General features: G+C 39.9%; 1 protein-coding gene across 1 annotated transcript in view; it reads right to left on the bottom strand.

Moving 5' to 3' along the window:
- The window catches only part of Hdac8 (histone deacetylase 8), a 252699-nt gene that overhangs the window by 159090 nt on the left and 73410 nt on the right, over positions 1-20199 (bottom strand). Inside the window, exons 5-7 of the mRNA XM_048336072.1 lie at positions 10220-10332; positions 4643-4720; positions 3980-4088 (exon numbers count right to left, since the gene is read on the bottom strand). Coding sequence (XP_048192029.1) covers positions 3980-4088; positions 4643-4720; positions 10220-10332 — 300 coding nt within the window. The remainder of the gene's footprint in view (positions 1-3979; positions 4089-4642; positions 4721-10219; positions 10333-20199) is intronic.

Raw genomic sequence — 20199 nt, 5'->3', positions numbered from 1 at the left:
AATGGCCATATGTACATAGCTATTCTCTTCAAGGACTCTTTTACACATATACTAATTATTACAAATGAGGGAAACCATGGAATCTATGTTTGTTTGGGTCTGGCTTTCTTCACTTAATATGACTTTTTCCAAGTCTTTCTAACTTTTTAAAGAGAGAGTTGCATTCAATGTTAAGGCAGCAAGGTAAGAAAGGCTTGAGGGAAAATTCATCTTGTCCATAAAGGAAGGAAGGGAGAGAAGGAGGTGAAGGTAAAAAGGGGCAAGAAAAAAAGAGAAAAAAGGAGGCAAGAAAGGAAGGGGAAAGGAGAAAGTGAGGAAGGCAAGGACAGTTTAGTAAATTGTACAAGGTGAGGCAGCTCACTTAGCAGCATTGATAAGAGGTCCTTGCTATCTCACCATAAGCAAGCCAGAGTACTGCTGGGATCCAGAACAAATAAGCTATTTATGTATCCAGTGTATCTTTTGAGGCAGGCAGATGGGTCAGAGGCAATAAAGTCAAAAGATGATTCTTAGGACTGAGATATTGTTGCCAAGATTGGCAAGACTGTAATCTTGGTTGATTAGTTGGCAAGAATTGCTATCTTACTTATACCATTTTCCCCCTAGTGTTCCATCACTCAACTCCTGCTCCTCTGTTCTATAAGAAGCCCCCATTCTAGCTCTTTTCAAAGCAGCTGCCTATGAAATTATATGAGTACAGCTGAGCAGGGTGAGGAGAGATTATGCCAAAATTTAATTTTCAGGCCTATTTCTAATTGTAGAATACAAGTCTCATTCATGTTCAAAGAATTTTAGGCATAAGTCCAACAGATGGGAGAGATGTGTGGTCCAGGAAACCTTCCTGGCACCCCTGGAAGAAGAGTAGTACCTTCAGATAATGCACTAAACAGACTTGGATTCTAAAGAAAATCAAAGGAAATAATTCTTGTACCTTTAATGAAAACCTGGAAGCTGTTATTCTACATCACGTGATCACTGTTGTATCTCCATGGGCAAATGGGCCCTAGGATCTGTACACTGGTTCATTAGTAGAGAAGCTAGAAGAATCACCCTTTGCCTGTCTTCCTGCCTTTCTTCCTCCCTCCTTTCCTTCCTTCCTTCCTCCCTCCCTCCCCTCCCCCCCTCTCTGGAGACTGAATTCAGAGCCTTGATCTTGCTAGGCAAACATCTTGCCAGGACTGGCTTGAACCACAATCCTCCTACCACTGCCTCCTGAGTAGCTAGGGATTACAAATGTGACCATCATACCTGGCTTCTTCTTGGAGATAGGGTCCTAATAATTTATTTGGTCTTGCATGGCTTTGAACTTCAATCCTCTTATATTCTCCATCCAAGTAACTCTGGTGGATCCTTAATAAATGCTAGGCTCTGTTATATAAAAGCCACTAATCCACTGGGATGTTCACAGCAAAACTGCTTCAGTGAAGGGAAATCATATGTAATCTTCTATGAATCTTTCCCTTTGGGCTAAGTTTACTTTTAAAATGCTTCTAATTAAGTTTTATACCAAGAGTATTTTTAAACATGAATTACCTTGGGACTAAATTTTTGTTTCATGTAGTGGGAGCTGGAATATGGTTTTTAAAAAAAGAAAAGAAAATGTAGGGGAGAAAGAGGCATTATTCTTACTGAAGAAGGATAAGTAGTAGGTGTCCTTGGGGGTGAGCACTGGGAAACCTTCAGTCTGTAGATAATACTCAGATTTTCTAAGTAGTGAAATACAACACTGGTGGAGGATAAAGGAAGATCTCAGGAGATTTTATGATTGGCAGATGAGCTTCAATCGGGGCACATGTAAGGCAATTTGTTTAGGGAAGGCTACAAACTACACTTCTAGGCTTAGGAGTGGTGGCCTTTCAATTAAGGCTAATCTGGAGCTCTAGGAAACTCAGTTGGTACCCTGAAGAGAACAATCTAGTTTTCTGTTAATGGTAAAAAAAAAAGGCAGCAAATTGTTGGACATGATCAATAAAGACAAACAAGAACCAAAGGACACATTCATTGGTGAAGTTACATAAGCAGCTCTGATCTGCACACCTGAAGGACAGAACAGAGCTTAAGGGAAACAAAGAAGAGGGCAATTAAACCATCAATGTTTTGGTTCCAGTCTAACAATACAAAGGCAGCCAGGGCACACGATGAAAACCTAGAAGAGGCTAGTGCTGCAGAATGATTGAAGGAAGGACTGGCTGGCTAAATCTCTTAAGCTAAGAGGCACCTTTGAAGCATGACGTTTTTCTTTTTTAAACAGTTATGCTTTGTTTATACAATGGCAAGTGATGGTGGCCAGTGTGGACAGGCTCCTTGGGAAGCCTCTGTTTGCCAGCAGATGTAGAGAGAAGTGTGAGCCCAGAAGGATCATGAGTACCCCAAGCCCTACTGCTGACCTGTAGTTGGGTTGACTTGACTTCTAGGGAGAGTAACTTTTTCTCTTGTTATTGGCAGCAGTGAGTTTAGTTATATCTGACCAATATCAATTTTTGCAAATAAGAGCTTAATATCCCACCACATTATGTAGGATGTATCCACAACAATGGTCTACAAGTCAAATTGTCAATATAAGTATCTGTAATTTTATCCTTGACTTTTAAGGTGAAAAACAGATTTGGGTCAGTGGCTAACACCTGCAATCTATGCAGGAGGCTGAGATCTGAAGATCACAGCTCAAAGTCAGCCTGTGCAGACAAATCCAAGAGACTCTTACCTTCAATTAACCACCAAAGAGCTGGAAGTGGAATTGTGGCTCAAGTAGTAGAGCAACAGCCTTGAGTGAAAAGGCTAAGGGACAGTGCCTAGGCCTTGACTTCAAGCCCCAAACGATCATATACATGCACACACGCGCACGCGCACACACACACATCAACCACACATACATTCACAAACAAAAAACTAACAAACCAATTACACACACACACACACACACACACACACACACACACACAAAACCCAACTCACCCCCCCCCCCAAAAAAAAAAGCAACCACAACAACCAGATTTGGGGCTATTGTAGCTCACAGGTAGAGCATGTACTTAGCATGCACAAGGCCCTGGAATCTATCAGCACCACTGCACATACATACACATAGACACATACATTTCTGACTACATTTTTTTTTGCCAGTCCGAGAGCTTGAACTCAGGGCCTGAGCACTGTCCCAGGCTTCTTTTGGCTCAAGGCTAGCACTCTGCCACTTGAGCCACAGTGCCACCTCTGGCCTTTTCTATATATGTGGTGCTAAGGAATCGAACCCAGGGCTTCATGTATACGAGGCAAGTACTCTTGCCACTAGGCCATATTCCCAGCCCCTTTGACTACAATTTTAACACCATGGATAGAATACCTGATAAATAATTATAATCAACATCTAGCAGGGCACCACTGGCCCATACATCTATAAACCTAGCTATTCAGGAGGCTGAGATCCAGAGGATTAAGGTTTGAGGCCAGTGCTGGCAGAAAAGTTAGCAAGTACGAGGTCCTAAGTTTTTAACCCTACTATTGCGCAGAGAGAGAGAGAGAGAGAGAGAGAGAGAGAGAGAGAGAGAGAGAGAGAGAGAGATTGGATTATAGTCAACTGTAAAATTCACAGTAGTAGAGGGATAGAAGGTCTCCATAAGGGGAACTGAAATATACTCCATCATATTAAAGAAATTACACACAAGCAGGTTTCTTTGGCTAAGAAAATTGCAGACAAGTGCTTCTCCAGGGCAGCCTAAAAGCTTTTCTTTGGGGATGGTCTTAATCATACTGAACAGGAGGTAAGATTACACATGGAGTATGGCTCAGTTCAGCTGTTCAGCTCTCCCGAACAGAGGGTTGCTGCCCAGTCAAATAATCAGAATGAGCAGTAGCTAAAAGGTACATAGGCATGCAATAGTTTTCTTTTTCAAACTGTTCCTTAAAAACAAGAAGTCTGGTGAGACCACTGCATCCCACAGAGAAACTATATACTTGCTACTAGCTCAAGTTCCTGCCATACCTTTCACAGATGTGGTAGTACCTCTCATCTCGTATACCATCCTGAATGGGCACATTCACACTGTAGTAGCGTCCTTTACCTAGGCCTATGTCAGATACATCGCCTGTACCTGTGAAAGAGAGAAGCACCATGATCAGTTATTAAGAGCACAGCAGGAAAACTTAAAGGATTTTCTGACAGCAATTGAGAAAACCAAAACAGTTACTTTGGAAAACACTTTGAAATTAGTGACGAAAGAGAATGAAGTTAAGAAAAAGAATACAGAGATGTAACAAATACAATGTTGGAAGACACAGGAAACCCATAAAGGCACTGAAGCGTTTATCTTACTGGATGAGATATAAAAAAGAGATTCAATCTTTTTGCTTGAGTTTTTGTGTGTCTTAGTTTGACATAATATCAATAAACTATTAAGATGTCCAGACCAGAATGGCCTACCGGTTGCATAGTAAGTGTACGTGACATGTCTGTCGACAGTCCATAAAAATCATCCAGAAGGAACAGTTTTGTCATTCTTCTTGTTATTGTCACCTGAAGTGACAGTTTTAAAATTCTGCATAGATGTTTTGTAATAAGATATCAGTAGCATGAGACTAGCATAATTGTGGAGGAGAATCACAGTATCTATTCATGAAATGTATAGGGAGCACAGAGATCACTTGCCTGGGAAAAATCCTGGAGAGAATTTGTGCAGGGACACGGTCATGACTTTGGAAGTGAAACTGAAGGCATCTTCTACACCTACCAGAGAAAGAAACATCAGAAGGACTACTGCATATACAGGATTCTTGTTTTGCAACCCCTGAAAAATTCTGAAAGCAGCTGTGGGAAGTGGAGGAGATAAGAAGGTAGCTTATGAGTTCCATTACTGAAAGCAGCACACAACCCTGGTTTCCCACCTCTGCAATTACAACTGTGGTAGGGCTGGGGATATAGCCTAGTGGCAAGAGTGCCTGCCTCGGATACACGAGGCCCTAGGTTCGATTCCCCAGCACCACATATACAGAAAACGGCCAGAAGCGGCGCTGTGGCTCAAGTGGCAGAGTGCTAGCCTTGAGCGGGAAGAAGCCAGGGACAGTGCTCAGGCCCTGAGTCCAAGGCCCAGGACTGGCAAAAAAACAAAACAAAACAAAAAACAACTGTGGTAGAACTCTGTCTTTAAGTGAACTTTGAGGGTACCTTTTCAAATCCATGGCAAAGTGTAACCATACTTCCCCTTTCTGAGTAATGGGCTCCCTGGGCTCTCCTTGACTTGTACTCGGAGAGGTGGGAAAGGACAAAGGCCCAGGACTGAGGCATTGTCAACAGAACTAAACAGAGGGAACTAACACCAACTTTACGCTCTACTGTTTTGTGTAAGTGGTTCTAGCTCAATTTTGGGGATTTTTTTCAAAGAAGTATAATAACTCTTTGAAAACACATCCAATACAAACATTAAGCATTATATAGTGAAAACTAACTATGAAGTGCCTCTATCTAAAGCAGATTTGATTATTAATATAGACTGCCTGAACTCCCGTATCTTGTACCATATAACACATCTTTCTGGTTAAAATGCTGAAAATGGAAAATAGTCGTGGCCTTGTCCTTCATAGTATCTTTATTACAGAAGGTTTTATTTTATGTGGCACTAGCATTTGAATTTAGGGCCTTGCTAGGGAGGTGCTCTACTACTTGAGCTTATCTCCAGACTCTTTTACTTTTGTGTCTTGTATATTTGTCTAGGCCAGCCGGGACTGTGATTCTCCTATTTATGTCTCCCATATAGGTAGGTTCATCTTCCTTTTTATGCTTCATGAGTAGCTGGGATGACAAGTGTGTAACCACTATAGCTAGCTTATTTATTGAGATTGGAGGTCTCATTTTTTGCCTTGGTTGGCTTTGATCCATGATCCTGATCACTCTGATTTCTGCTTCCTACGTATCTGGAATTATAGGCATAGGCAACTACATTCAACTACAACAGTTTTAAAGCCTGGAGGAAGATTGGGAGGTGGGGTGTGTTTTTTGTCTCTGTTGTAAACAGAGTCAGAAAATAGATGTCTAGGTATAGGAGCTGAGATTTTTTTGTTTTGTTTTGTTGCTAGTCCTGGGGCCTGAACTCAAGGCCTGAGCACTGTCCCTTGCTTCTTTTGCTCAAGGCTAGCACTCTACCACTTGAGCCACAGTGCCACTTCTGGCTTTTTCTATATATGTGGTACTGAGGAATCGAACCCAGGGCTTCATGTATACAAGGCAAGTACTTTACCACTAGGCCATATTCCCAGCCCCCAAGGAGCTGGGATTTTTTGTAACCCTCACAAAGCTACTACTAATATGATATCCATAATGCTCATGAGAACCCCTTCCCTCTCAGGATTACCTAATGCCATACTGTTGGTCACATAATCATTCTGTAAAGTAGAGGAACTATTAGCAAATTCAGGTACTATCCTCTTTTACATTCCAAACAACAATGTTGTCTCTGTGTTGACTTAAATGCAAGCATTCAGTCCTCATTAGAGGTCAACAGAGATCTTAAAAAATAATATGAAGTCTATTTGGATATAACAGGTATGTTTGAATTTCCCAAGCCTTATGTTTTGCTCTAGGGAGGCAGTTAAACCAGTTAAAGGCCCCAGGCAGAAAGTATGGAGACAAAATGAAACAAAACAAAATAAATGAAAATACCTTTTCAATTTAGAGACAAGGATACTGCATGAAAATCCAGGTTATTTACCCATCAAGAAACTATTAATTTATACCTCAGCCAAATTTGTGTATGTGAATTCCAAGCAACTCCTTCCCTGTACTGTGTAGCCTTACTCTTTTGAATCTTAAGCAGAAAAAATAATTTGCATTTCTAATTTGTATTTCTTGAAGAGTTAGGGTATGGAGCATCATTGTATATACCTAGGATTCATTTGTATTTTTTGAAGGGGTGGTGGAAATACTACTGGGCACAGTTACAAAATCATACTTTCAAATGTACATAGTAAGAGAGGTGGAGGAAATGGGGTGGTGTGAAGGAGAGTGGTGAGCGAAGCTACCCGAGGAGGTTAGTGATTGAATCATGGGAGATTTAAAAGAAACCAAATGTGTAAGAGTTTGGGGGTGGGGCAGGGGTCACTGGAAGGGAGGTGCTGAAGAGGGGAAATAAACTGAAATGAAACACACCATAAAAGTTGGCTGAAACAGGAAACTCTAAATGGTGTAGAAATAACACTGCAAATGGAAAGAATGGTTTCAGGTGACAGTCTTATTTTGTTCTTATATGGTTTAACAGAGTTGGTTCTATTCTTGAACTCTGGGACTCATATTCTGAATTTCATAATCATTCATTCATACGACAAAATTTTACTGAACCACTATTACATGCAGAGTACTGTTGGTTCAATTCACTGAACAGAGAGAAAGATCTCTACTCTTGAAGAAGTTTCTATCGTAAGAAGTGACATAGTCACATTAAAGTTTAACAATATAAAATAATACATAATTAAATAGCAATCAGTGGTACAAACAATACAGGATTTGAGAGGCAGAAGGGAACCTTTTAGGCTGGAGTGGCCAAGGAAAAATCTGTTACTGCTGGGATTTGAGCAAATGGGTAGAAGTTGGAGCTGCAAAAGAGGAGGAGAAAGCAAAGCTAAAGAAAAGGAAGGCTGGGCTGGGAATATTGCCTAGTGGCAAGAGTGCTTGCCTTGTACACATGAAGCCCAGGGTTCGATTCCCCAGCACCACATATATAGAAAGTGGCCAGAAGTGGCGCTGTGGCTCAAGTGGCAGAGTGCTAGCCTTGAGCAAAAAGAAGCCAGGGACAGTGCTCAGGCCCTGAGTCCAAGCATCAGAACTGGCAAAAAAAAAAAAAGAAAGAAAGAAAGAAAAAGAAAAAAGAAGAAGAAAAGGAAGGCAAAGGTGGGGAACTAGAAAGAGACCTGCTCACTGAGTAGACCAGCCTGGACAGTGAGTAGTGAGAGATAGGACAGCTAAGATGGGGAGAGGCCTAAGAGAAGTCTTTAAAGACAGTACTGACTTAGGACTTTATAGGGAAGATCATTGCTTTTCAAGGTGCGGCCTGAAGAAAAATCAGAGTATTGTTACACTATAGATTCTTTAACCAACTTCATCTGAACATTCTGGGTACATAGCCCGGTAATCTGTATTTGAAAGCATCAGGTCACCCTTGCTGTACAATTAAATTTGAAAAGCAAGGGGGGAGGAAAGAGGGGAGAGGGAGGGAGGGGAAGGGAAGGAGAGAGAAAGAGAAAGGGAGAGGGAGTCAGAGGGAGGAGAGGGAGGAAGAGGGAGAAAGGGAAAGGGAGAGGGAGAGGGAGAGATTGATATTGCTTCAGGCTTAGCATCAGCAAATTTAAGTGGCCAGTAAACATTCTAGGCTTTGTAAACTACATAAGGTTACTATTATGCAGTGAGTGTGTGCACGTGCATGCACGCATGCACGTGCATGAGCACATGCATATACATAACTTTTTATATACTTTTACAACTTTTTAAAAATGGAAAAGAAACATTAGTAACTTACTGGCCATATAAAAATAAGCTATGGCTCAGATGGCTTCCCGTGTTATAGGCCATAGGGCCTCGGAAAGGTTTTGAGTAAGGTCAAGGTTACATTCAGTTCAGTCAATGTGGTTCTCAAAGTAGCATATTGTTTTAACCCTTCTCTCACCACTCTGTTACTTGCAGTTTTCTGTCATAGATCCATGTTTCTAGCACCCGGGCAGGTAAAGTGCCTTGGGGGAGGCTCCCTGCCAAAATTTATTCCTTCTTTTCTGTTGTGGCAGCAAAACTACCCTTAAGCCCAAACATATATTATTGTTTTCCTCTCTTATGCTGTGATGTTAGTCTAGCTTAAAACAAACAAACAAAAAATCAACTCCTAAAAGCAGAGAAGCATTCATCGCTAATGTGGAGAGGGGGCAGGATAGCCTTTAATAATTTATAGAATAAATATTCTTAAATGCATGGAAATGCTTTGTGTCACAGACAGGACTTCTTAAAGAAATAGAATGTGGCAACTGTCCCTGGAAGTCTACATTCCAGGTGGAAAGTGCACAGGAGGGTTAGTCCTTCTAAACTGTTAAGAGTGTGGTATTACATGCCTGTAATCCTAGGTACTCAGGAAGCTGAGATCTGAGGATTATGGTTCAAAGCCATTTTGGGTGGAAAAGTCCCTCCAATTAACTACAAAAAAGTTGGAAGTGGAGGTGTGGCTCAGTAGAGTGCTAATTATAAAAAGCAAAATGCTAATGAACAGTGCCTAGGCCTTGAGTTCAAGCCCCAGGAATGGTATAAAACAAAAATTTTAAAAGAATGTGTTATTACAAGTTAAGGAAGATGTCCTATGTTTGTGAATGACTATCTCATTTTTCTTCTCTGGTGCTAGAGACCAAGTCCAGAGCTTCATACATGTTAACCAAGCACTGGCCATCATAGTCCAAGGCTATCTAGTTTAGTAGTACAAAGAAAGTAGCATTAATTTTGATTACTCCACAAACTGGTAGCCTATTGGTAAAAATTCAAATCCTTAGTCCTTCATATTCTCAACTATATTTTGAAGTAATAGGGGATGGATTTGACCAAAACACATTATACATATCTATAAATGGTCACAATGAAATCACTTTCTATAATTAATATATGCTAATAGAAAACAATTAACCAGACGGGTGCTGCTACCTTATGTCTGTAGTCCTACTTAGGAGGCTGAGCTCTGAGGATCACAGTTCAAAGCTAGCCTAGGCAGGAAATGCCATGAGACTCTTATCTCTAGTACACTACTCAAAAAAGCCAGATGTAGTGCTGTGACTCCAGAGGTAGAGCGCTCACTTTGAGCAAAAGAAGCTCAGAGACAGCGCCTAGGCTCAGAGTTCAAACCCAAGGACCAGCAAAACAAACAAAACAAACAAAAATCTGGATAAAAGCACGGGTGAAAAGACAGGAGAAAGCTCCAAGCACAAATTTCCCTTAGAAGTCATGATGAAAGACCCTGGGAGGTGCCTGCATAATGGCGTAAACACTAAGTTCTAGTGTTTTCTGTGTACAGCTTTGCCACAGAGTAGAAGAGAGAGGAAATGACAGGAGCCTACCTTGAGAAGCAAAGCAAGAATCAAAGGAATCCCTGCACTTCCTACTTTGGAAATTTCAATTAGTAAAACTGCATTTGCAACAGGCATTTCTTCTAGAAGGAGCTTTACTGATCCAAACCCGCTGTACTAGCATCTTTGAAACTGAAGAGCTTACCATCTCCGTGGTGCAGATCCAAATCCACATAGAGAATACGTTCAAATTTCCGTCGCAATCGTAATATTCCCAGGACAGCATCATTGAGATAACAAAAACCAGATGCTTCATCTCTGCAAAAAAACAAGTTGCTACAGCCAAGAGCCACAAAACAGTCCAAGGGAGTCTTTAAAGCCAAGGATCTAACCCTTGAGATCTAGTCTCTTAAAGTCCTCCATTCTTTCAAGAAAAACAAAAATCCACATACAAGGATTACATAGTAAATGGTCCAGAATGATCAGAAAATGAAGTGTTTGGGTAAAGTAAATATTCATGTGGATTGGTAACATTTTCCACTTAGGATCCCAGATTTTCATAGCATTAGAATATTATAACTCTGTTCAGCAAGACAGAACTTTTCTCTGATGACTTAGGAACTACTTCAAAAAATGTGTAATCCCTGGGGGTCATTGTGATGAACCTTCACAGAACCATAAGAAAGCTGGCATCTACTTAGAACCTTAATGACAATATTATAGATGATGAAGATAAAATACTCTGTACTGACCCTATCACATAACTTACAAGTTGTTTTCTTAATTTTTAATGTCTTGGCACTTATTGCTCATAAAAGTTGAGTGTAGAACATACAAATGCATAATCTCCTGGGTAGCATAATGTTGTATTTCTGTAAATGTAATTACTACAATGAACAGAAAGCAGCCTTTTCTAGTTACTTTGCTTCCTTCAGAAAAACTGTTGTTATGGGTTTCACTAGTATCCTTTAATGTGTTTTGCTGTTAGTACTATTGCGTCACATTACTCTCTTATCAATATTCACCTGCTCTTTTATTACATTTCCATTATGCCTTGCTGATAGATGTAAAAGAACATTCTTTATCATCAACTTCTTTCTAAGGCTGCATATTCAATGTTGAAGCTTCTTTGCTTCCACAGACACTTCAAATATCCAGTCCATTGTTTTTCTAAATGTGTCCTATGGTTTTATTTGAAACTGAATTCTAGACACGAACATTTCTTTTTCCACTGTGGGAAATCTCAGCACTTACAAATGCCCAAAATTCTTAGTGATACCTATCATTAGATTCTATCATAAAATTGTGTGTTGTAAACAAAGCCATAGTTCATAGGCAGAATCAACAAGACAGGTATACTGGTGAACAGGAAGCAGGTAAAAATATCGGGAGAAATTGCTGCATTTAGGTGACCCCAGAAATCATCTAGACAAAGAATAATTTGTCCTCAGACAGTTACCAATGGCTCACACCTGTAATCCTAGCTGCTCAGGAAGCTGAGATCTAAAGATCACAGTTCAAAGCCAGCCTAGGGCTGGAAAGTGTGAGACTCTTCTCAGAAGTAGAGGTGTGGCTCAAGTGGTAGAATGCTAACCTTGAGCAAAAAAGCTCAGGGACAGTGCACAGGCCCTGAGTTCAAGCCCCAGGACTGGTGTGTGTACACGCACACACAGGCACAGACACAGACACACACATTATGTGTTCTTAGGTATACTACCAGGAAGAAATCAAGTAGAGAAAGTAATTTAGCCACTTATTAATTCTCTATAATAAGAATTAAATATGTGATTTTCAAATTTTTGGATGTGAATACTGTCAATTACAAAAAGCTTACATTGTGTAAGCCTACTTTCGTAGCATATAAAAAGAATCTCCATTTAAACATCAATAACTTTTAGTTAGCCAGGACAGAACACTAAATGCATGGCAAAAAGAAGAAGAAGAAGGTAGATACAAATTAGGTTCAAGAGAACCTAATTAAGTTAGGGAGAAGAGTCATAGGCACAGAAAAACAACAATGAAAAAAATCCAAGATAATACAGAAGATGATCTTCACCCATCAACCTTCCTTTAAAACTGAGGGACCAGAGTTATTTTTGGATACTACTTTGGGCCCTAATGGCCCATGCCTTACCTCTATATCATCCCCTAGACATGCAAGCCATTGAAATGGACAGAATAGAGCCATGATTGGCTCCCAAGGTACCAAAAAGAAAAAGGAAGTCAGGCCCCACTTTACCAGGTGAGCCCCACCTTACCACGTGAACCCCACTTTACCACGTGAACCTGAGATAAGCAGGCCCTATGAGCAGACCCAGGACAAGCCCATTAGGGCCCAGTCGGTCTAGAACTCTAACCGCTGGGAATGCTTAACTCTGACCACCCCTAGAATGCCTCGAACCCTGAGCCAATCAGATTTGTACCTGTGTCCTAATCTTGCTTGCTTGAACACCTGATTGTTCTAACTTTGTTTTTTTCCTTTATAAGCCCTGTGTAATCGTAGATCGAGGCTTCCTCCTAACCTCCGCTGTGTTGGTGGGTAGGAAGTGCCCTGAGTTGCAACTCGCTTAAATAAAGCCTTGCCTTCCTTTTGCATTTCGGAAAAAAAAAATCCAAGATAAAGCAACTAGAAATAATTTGGTGTATAAAAGAGAATATAGAGAAGTAGGAAAACATTTGCTTTACCTTTTTCTTTAGTAGTGCTTGAATTCGGAGCCTAGGAGTAATCCCTTAGCTTTTTTTCACTCAAGGCTGGTGTTCTACCACTTATGCCACACCTCCACTTCTAGCTTCCTGGTGGCTAACTGGAGATAAGAGTCTCACAGACTATTCTGCCTGGGCTGGCTTTAAATTAAGATTTCAGATCTCAGCCTCCTGAGATTATAGGCCTGTGTCTTAGATTCTTAGCTTGCTTTACTTTTTGAATAATCTTCCCAGATAATAAATTTTTTATTTATCCAGGGCAATAGTCTATGTTTTCCTGCTTTTTCTTTTTACTTTTTTCTTTTTCCTGCCATGCTGGAGATCAAAGTCAGGCCTCACTCAAGCTAGGCAAGTGCTCTGCCACTGAACTACATGCCCATTTTTCCTCTATAGTTTATATTGATTTTATGAAGTCCTTGATTACTTAAAGAAAGGCAAAATCTTCTCAGGAATAAACTACTTTTTACAATCATTTTACTTTCTGTGTTTGTAGTTAAAACATTTTATTGTCATTTTATGTGAACAGAGAGCCATGTATTGTTTTCCAATAACCCAATCATGCTACTTTAATCAAGTCCTAGAGGACCCATGGAAAATCCTGAAAGACTTTTTTCTTTCACTCTGTAAAGACAGACACTGGCAAACACTGACAGACACTACTAAATGGGAAGAGATGTCAAACCAGAAGATATGATTTTCTTTCCCTAGCTTAAATTGGCAATATGTTACTAATATAAATATTTCAGAAATTGTATGCTGCATAGGATATTTCTACAGATTCATCCATATTGTCACTGGCGTAATACATTTCTATCTGTCAGAGTACATTTGCTGCTTTGTCAAATATTGAACTGCTATAGTGCAGTTATGGAGATGTATTCAAGACCCCTAGTGGATGCCTGAAATTGCAGATGATACCAAATACTGCATATACTATGTTTTTTCCTAGGTATATACCTTTGATAAAATCTAATTCATGTTAGGCACAGTAAGAGATTTAGTATAACTGATAATAAAATAGAACAACTATACTATAATAAAAATTATATGAGTGTGGTCTTGTTCTTTTGCTCAAAATATATTTTTTTGTCTACATGGAATTGAACTCAGGGCCTTGAGACTTCTAACTAGATCCTCTATCATTTGACTCACTTCCCCAGTCCTCAAAATACCACCTCCTCTTCCTCTTCTTCTTCCTCCTTTCTCCCCCCTCCCCCTACCCCACTCCTTCCCCCCCTTCCCCTCCCTCCTCCTCCTTCCTTTTTTAAGTGGTAGTACTGTGGTTTAAACTTGGGGCCTTAGGCTTGCTATGTGTACATAGTGCTGAGTTTTTGCTAGTTAGTTTGGAGATAAGAGTCTTGCAAATTTTTCTGTCCGAGTCAGCCTTGAACCCCAATCCTGCTCTCTGTCTCCCTTAAAGCTAGGATTATAGGTGTGATCCACCAGCACCTGGTTCAAAATATCTTAGACCATAAATGACCACAGGGAACTGAACTTTGAGAAAGTGAGACCATGGATAAATGTGGGTGAGAGGTGTTGTACATTGTTTGCAGTCAGAATTTCAGTTTCTTAAAAAAATATTAACTTGATCTCAACTTTTCTCCTTGATTTTGAATCTAGCATCATTCTCATCATTCTATGCTATTGAGATTCACATCACTTACCCATCAAATTTTATTCATCATTAAGTTATTAAATTGCTTTGATTTCTGATATCGTTTGGGTATATTATAGCTACATAATTGGCATATTCATGGCATATATCACAATTGTTCTATTTTATCTAAGTCTTTTTGTCTAGAAAAATTATGCTCACACACTTTTTAAAAATTGAGTTATTTATTGTCAAAGTGATGTACAGAGGGGTTACAGTTTCCTACGTAAGGCAGTGAGTACATTTCTTATCAAACTTGTTACCTTCTCCCTCACTTTTCTCCCACCTTTCCCCCTCTCCAATTCCTTCACTCCCGAGTTGTAGAGTTGGTTTATAGCATATAGTTTTGTAAGTATTGCTGTTGCACTGGTTCACCTTTTACCCGTTGTCTCTCCATTTTGATGTTGCCCTTCCCTTCCCTACTTCTGATAAATGTATACACAATACCCAGGGTACCAAATCAGTTACAGTGACATTAGAGGTAAAACCACGGGAAAGACAAAAGAAAATGGCACAATTTCACATGGTATGTTGAACATAACAACAATGATAAACCACTTATTTCCATAACTTGGAGTTCATTTCACTTAGCATCATCTTATGTGTTCATATGCACATAGCTATTGAGCTCTTGTGGTCTTCTGCTAGGACTACCCTAGATGGCTCACACACTTCTATAAATTTGGCATAATATATTCTCTCCTTTGAAAATTGGGTTAATCATTATGTTTACTGATATTCTGTCTAAATTTCTTGGGGGGGTTGGCTTTTATCTTAGTTTAAATGCCACTGAAAAAACTACATTTCCTTGTCAGTTGCGTTATTCTTGTAATGAACTCTCATCACATGTTTTCCTTTTTGAAAATTATCAGTAATAAGGTAAACACCACTATTGTAAGTCTTTTGTCATCGTTAGATTGCTTTTTATGTTTTACTCGCATGCTTCCCTGAAAGCTCCTCCAATCAGCTACAAGTTTGAGGGCTTCAACTTCAACAGAGGACTTTCTCAGAGCCCCATGGAAAAGGATGGGCCCAGGTTCCTTTGTATGGAAGCTTCTGGTGGGATACTTCCCTTTTCTTTTCGAAATACAGGGGCTGGAACTGAGAGAGGGCTCCACTTATGATGACAAATAATCTACCACAGCGTCCCATCCCCAGTCCTGGTAGGATACATTTCAAGAACCTTGAGGCCATATTAGTAAGCTGAGTTAGGATTTCAAGAGGTATAGTTGAGAAATAGGTGGGTTAATAAGAGTGCAAATCCAAGACTGAATGATGAGGAATGGTTTTTGGAATATTACTGATGTCTTAAAATCCTATTTCCTAGATATATAAGGAACCCATTCTACTCTTACACTGTCTAGAACTCTAAATTATTTGGTAAACTGTTCTTTTGCAAAGAGAAATGGAATATTTGTAAATGGAAATACTTATTCCCTGCTTGAGTTTCCAGGATTTAGAAACATTGAGTACTCTTCCTTTATTTTCTCCACCACCCCCCCGCCCTGTGGTGCTGTGAATGGAATCCACAGCATTGTAAGTATGTGCTCTACCACTGAGCTACTACATCTCCTGGTCCAAATATTCTTATTTTCATGGCAATCAAATTATTTATTTAGTTTCAATAAAAATCTATCTATCTTACTTGTTACAGTGCCACAATTACAAACACTGGCATGTAACCTAGACCTTGCCTAGAATAACACATTTGTGAGTGGCTCTTATTGAACCTGGTATAATCAGTTTCAAAGAACTAAGACTGAAGCCAATGACACCAACGCATACAAAACCCTCTTGAAAAATTAGTCTGGGTACCTACCTGGTTTACATCATTCCTGGCCTCACCAGGAACTTTACTTCTGGAGAGGCCCAGGAATCTTAGGATGTTATGAAGCTCTCAAGAAGAGAGTGCGTGGGCTGGGAATGTGGCTTTTGGTAGAGTGCTTGTCTAGCATGCATGAAGCCCTGAGTTCTATTCCTCAGTACCACACAAACAGAAAAAACAGAAGTGGCACTATGTCTCAAGTGGTAGGGTACTAGCCTTGAGCAAAAGGGACAGTGCCCAGGCCCTGAATTCAAGCCCCAGGACCGGCAAAAAAAAGAGTGCTTCTCCTAAGTTTGTAGGTACCATCAGTAAAATCTTTACTTGGTTTCTTAGCCGTAACAGGCATTCCAAACTCCAAGCTGAGATTACTTATAAAAACTTTCAGCAAAGCAAGCTTAAGAAGGTGTGTATAGTAAATCACCCTTTATTTCTATGTCTACATAAATCAGGAAAAAGCTAGTAAGACTTACTCGTTACTTATTAAACATTTTTTTATTGAGACAGGAGCTCTTTATGTCACATAAGCTGGCCTTGAACTCATAATACTCCTGTCTCAGCTTCCTAAGTGTTAGGATTACAGCGCCTATACCAATATGCTCAGCATCTATCTTTTTCCTGTTTTTATTGAAATACAATTTACATAGCATAAAATTAACCATTTAAAGAGTACAATTCAGAAGAATGGCTCACACCTCTAATCCTAGCTACTCAGGAGGCTGAGATTTAAGATTCCAAGCCAGCCTGGACAGGAAGTCCATGAGATGCTTGAGATACTTAGCTCTAGGTAAGCACAATAAAGCTAGAAAGAGACGTGGCTCAAGTGCTAGTCTTAAATGAAAAAGCCAAGGGATGGTGCTCTGGCCCTGAGTTCAAGCCTCAGTACTAGCACAAAAATAAAAGAATAATAGAATGAAAGAAATTGTATGACTCAATGTCATTTTGTACATTTACAATACTGTGCAAACTTTATCTGACCTAGTTCCAAAACATTTTTGTCACCTCAAAAATATAAAAACAAACCGTGCTCATTAAATAGCCCATAACAATCACCAATCTGCACTCTGTGTCTATAAGTTAACCAATTCAGGATATTTCATATAACTGAAATAATATGTGACCTTTTGTTTCTGGCTTCTTTCATTTAGCACAATGTTTTCAAGGTTTATCTGTGTTGTAGCACATTATCAGCACATCATTCATTTTTACAGCTAACATTCCATTTTATATAGGCACACAGGTCATTTTTCATTTATCTATTCAAGAAGAATAGATATTTGCCTGTTATAAATAGTATTGCTGGGGTCTGGGAATATGGCCTAGTGGCAAGAGTGCTTGCCTCCTACACATGAGGCTCTTGGTTCGATTCCCCAGCACCACATATATGGAAAACGGCCAGAAGGGGCGCTGTGGCTCAGGTGGCAGAGTGCTAGCCTTGAGCGGGAAGAAGCCAGGGACAGGCTCAGGCCCTGAGTCCAAGGCCCAGGACTGGCCCCGCCCCAAGAAAAATAGTATTGCTAAGAGCATTTATGTAGAAGTATATGCTTACAATTCTTGTGTGTGTGTGTGTGTGTGTGTATCTGTGTGTGTGTGTGTGTGTGTGTGTAGAATTGCGAAAATTTGGTTAATCTCCTCCTTTTTTTGGATCTTGGTCTTCTTATGTAGCCAAAACTCAAGATCCTATAGCCTCAACCTTCAGAGTGCAGGGGTTGCAGGTATGTGATATTATGTTTATTTTGAGGAATGAGCAAAGTTTTCCAAAGCAGCTGCACGATTTTATATTTCCTCTAGCAATGTACACAGGCCCAATATCTCCATATTCTCACCAACACGTGTCATTCCCCCCACCCTCTTTTTTTGGTTGTTGTTGCTAAACTTCTAGCTATCTCAGTGACTGTGAAGTAGTATTTCATTGTGGACTGACTTGTAGTTCCTTGATGACAAATGATCTTAAGTATCATTTAAGTACTTGTTGGCCATTTGTATATTTCCTTGAAGAAATGTCTTTAAATACTTTGCTGGTTCAAGTTTGTAAATTTAATTTAATTTTTAATTATCTTTAAGTAGTTGTGCAAAGAAGTTGCCACTTAACAAACAGTTTATGAATACATTTTGAACATGTTACCCTTTTCAACATTCAGACTCACCCTTCCCTTACACACTCCTTCCCTCACTCTTCTTAATTTTGTAAGATATACACTGGATTCTTGTCTGCATATTCTCTTCTTCTCTTTATTCATCTACCCCTTTCTTCTTGACCCATCCCACTCCTTTTGAATACCTGCTTCCAGGTGTTTTATTTTGCTGAACTTTGATTTTGCCTTTCTAAGGAATTACATTATTTGAAATTGCCCTTGAAGCTACCATATTTCAGTTAATACATTTGTATGCACTAGCATACAATCTCTCCTATTTACTTATGAGTTTGTAAGCTAAATTTGGCTACCACATGTAAGGGAAAACAGATCTTTTGTCACTCTGGGCCTGACTTATTTCATTTAACATATTTTTTCTAAGTCTTTCTGTTTCTTTACAAATGGTACAATATAATTTTTTTCTAATGGATGAGTAAAATTCCATTATGTGTGTATATTTAGACTTACCTACATATACATGTCTATATGTGTGTATACCACATTTTCTTGATACATTTGTCCATTGAAGGACATCTTGGCTTACTCAATACCTCACCACCTTGGCTATGGTGAATAGTGCTGCAAAAAACAAGACTGTGCTAGTGCCTTTGCTGTATCCCGGTTTGTAATCTTTTGGGTAAATGCCTAAGAATGGAACTGCTATTGTTGCTTAATTTTTTATTTTCTTGCTTGCTATTGTAAGAGCTATTTGCTATATTTTGTATACCAGATGTTTGTTAGATGACGTGCATGTATTTTTCTCATTCTGTACGTTGTTTTTTCATTTTCTTGAAAACGTTCTTTAATACACAAGATTTTTATTTATGGGCCAGGTGCCAGGGGCTCATGCCTGTAATCCTAGCTACTCAGGAGGCTGAGATCGAACGGTCATAGGTCAAAGCCAGCTTGGACAGGAAAGTCTATGAGATACTTAACTCCAATTAACCACCAGAAAACTGGAAGTGGCTCTGTGCTCAAAGTGGTAGAGCATAAACATTGAGTAAAAGAACTCAGGGGCAGTGCCCAGACCCTGAGTTCAAGCTCCACGACTGACCAAACTTTTTTTAATTAATTTTTTTCTGTGCCAGTACTAGGGCTTGAATTCGCTGTGGGTACTGCCCCTTGGCATTTCTGTTCAAAGTTAGTGGCCTACCACTTGAGCCATAGCTCCATTTCTGATTTTCATGATTAATTGGAGATAAGAGTCTCACACTTCAGCTGAATGATAGGTACATGCCACTACACTCAGATTCTTCTATTGAGATGGATTCTTTTTTTTTTTTTTGGCCAGTCCTGGGCCTTGGACTCAGGGCCTGAGCACTGTCCTTGGCTTCCTTTTTTTTTTTTTTGCTCAAGGCTAGCACTCTGCCACTTGAGCCACAGCGCCACTTCTGGCCGTTTTCTGTATATGTGGTGCTGGGGAATCGAACCCAGGGCCTCATGTATACAAGGCAAGCACTCTTGCCACTAGGCCATATCCCCAGCCCTGAGATGGATTCTTTTGAACTCCTCAGCCCAGGTTGGCTCAGAATCTTTTTCTTCCCAATCTAAGCCTTCCATGGTGCTACTTTGATAGGCTGGTACCACTGTGCCCAGGTATGAATTGAGAATGGGTTTTGTGAACTTTTCTGCCTGGCTGGCTTTGAATCATAATTCCTCCATTTTCAGCTTCCCAAGTAATTAAGATTACAGGCATGAGCCACTAGGACCCATTTAGAATGTCTAAATTAAAGAACTTGTTGGAATGAACATGGTTGTTCTGGTAGCTTTAGTATGGCCTTGCTTGTGGTCATGTGGGTAAATGCCCAGAAGTGAGACTGCTGGGTCATAGGGGAGGGAGCTCTATGTTTAGTCTTTTGAGTAACCTCCAC

Source organism: Perognathus longimembris, chromosome 28 (genome assembly GCF_023159225.1).
Source record: "Perognathus longimembris pacificus isolate PPM17 chromosome 28, ASM2315922v1, whole genome shotgun sequence".
Classification (NCBI taxonomy): domain Eukaryota; kingdom Metazoa; phylum Chordata; class Mammalia; order Rodentia; family Heteromyidae; genus Perognathus; species Perognathus longimembris.
This window is presented reverse-complemented; position numbering and strand designations above follow the sequence as displayed.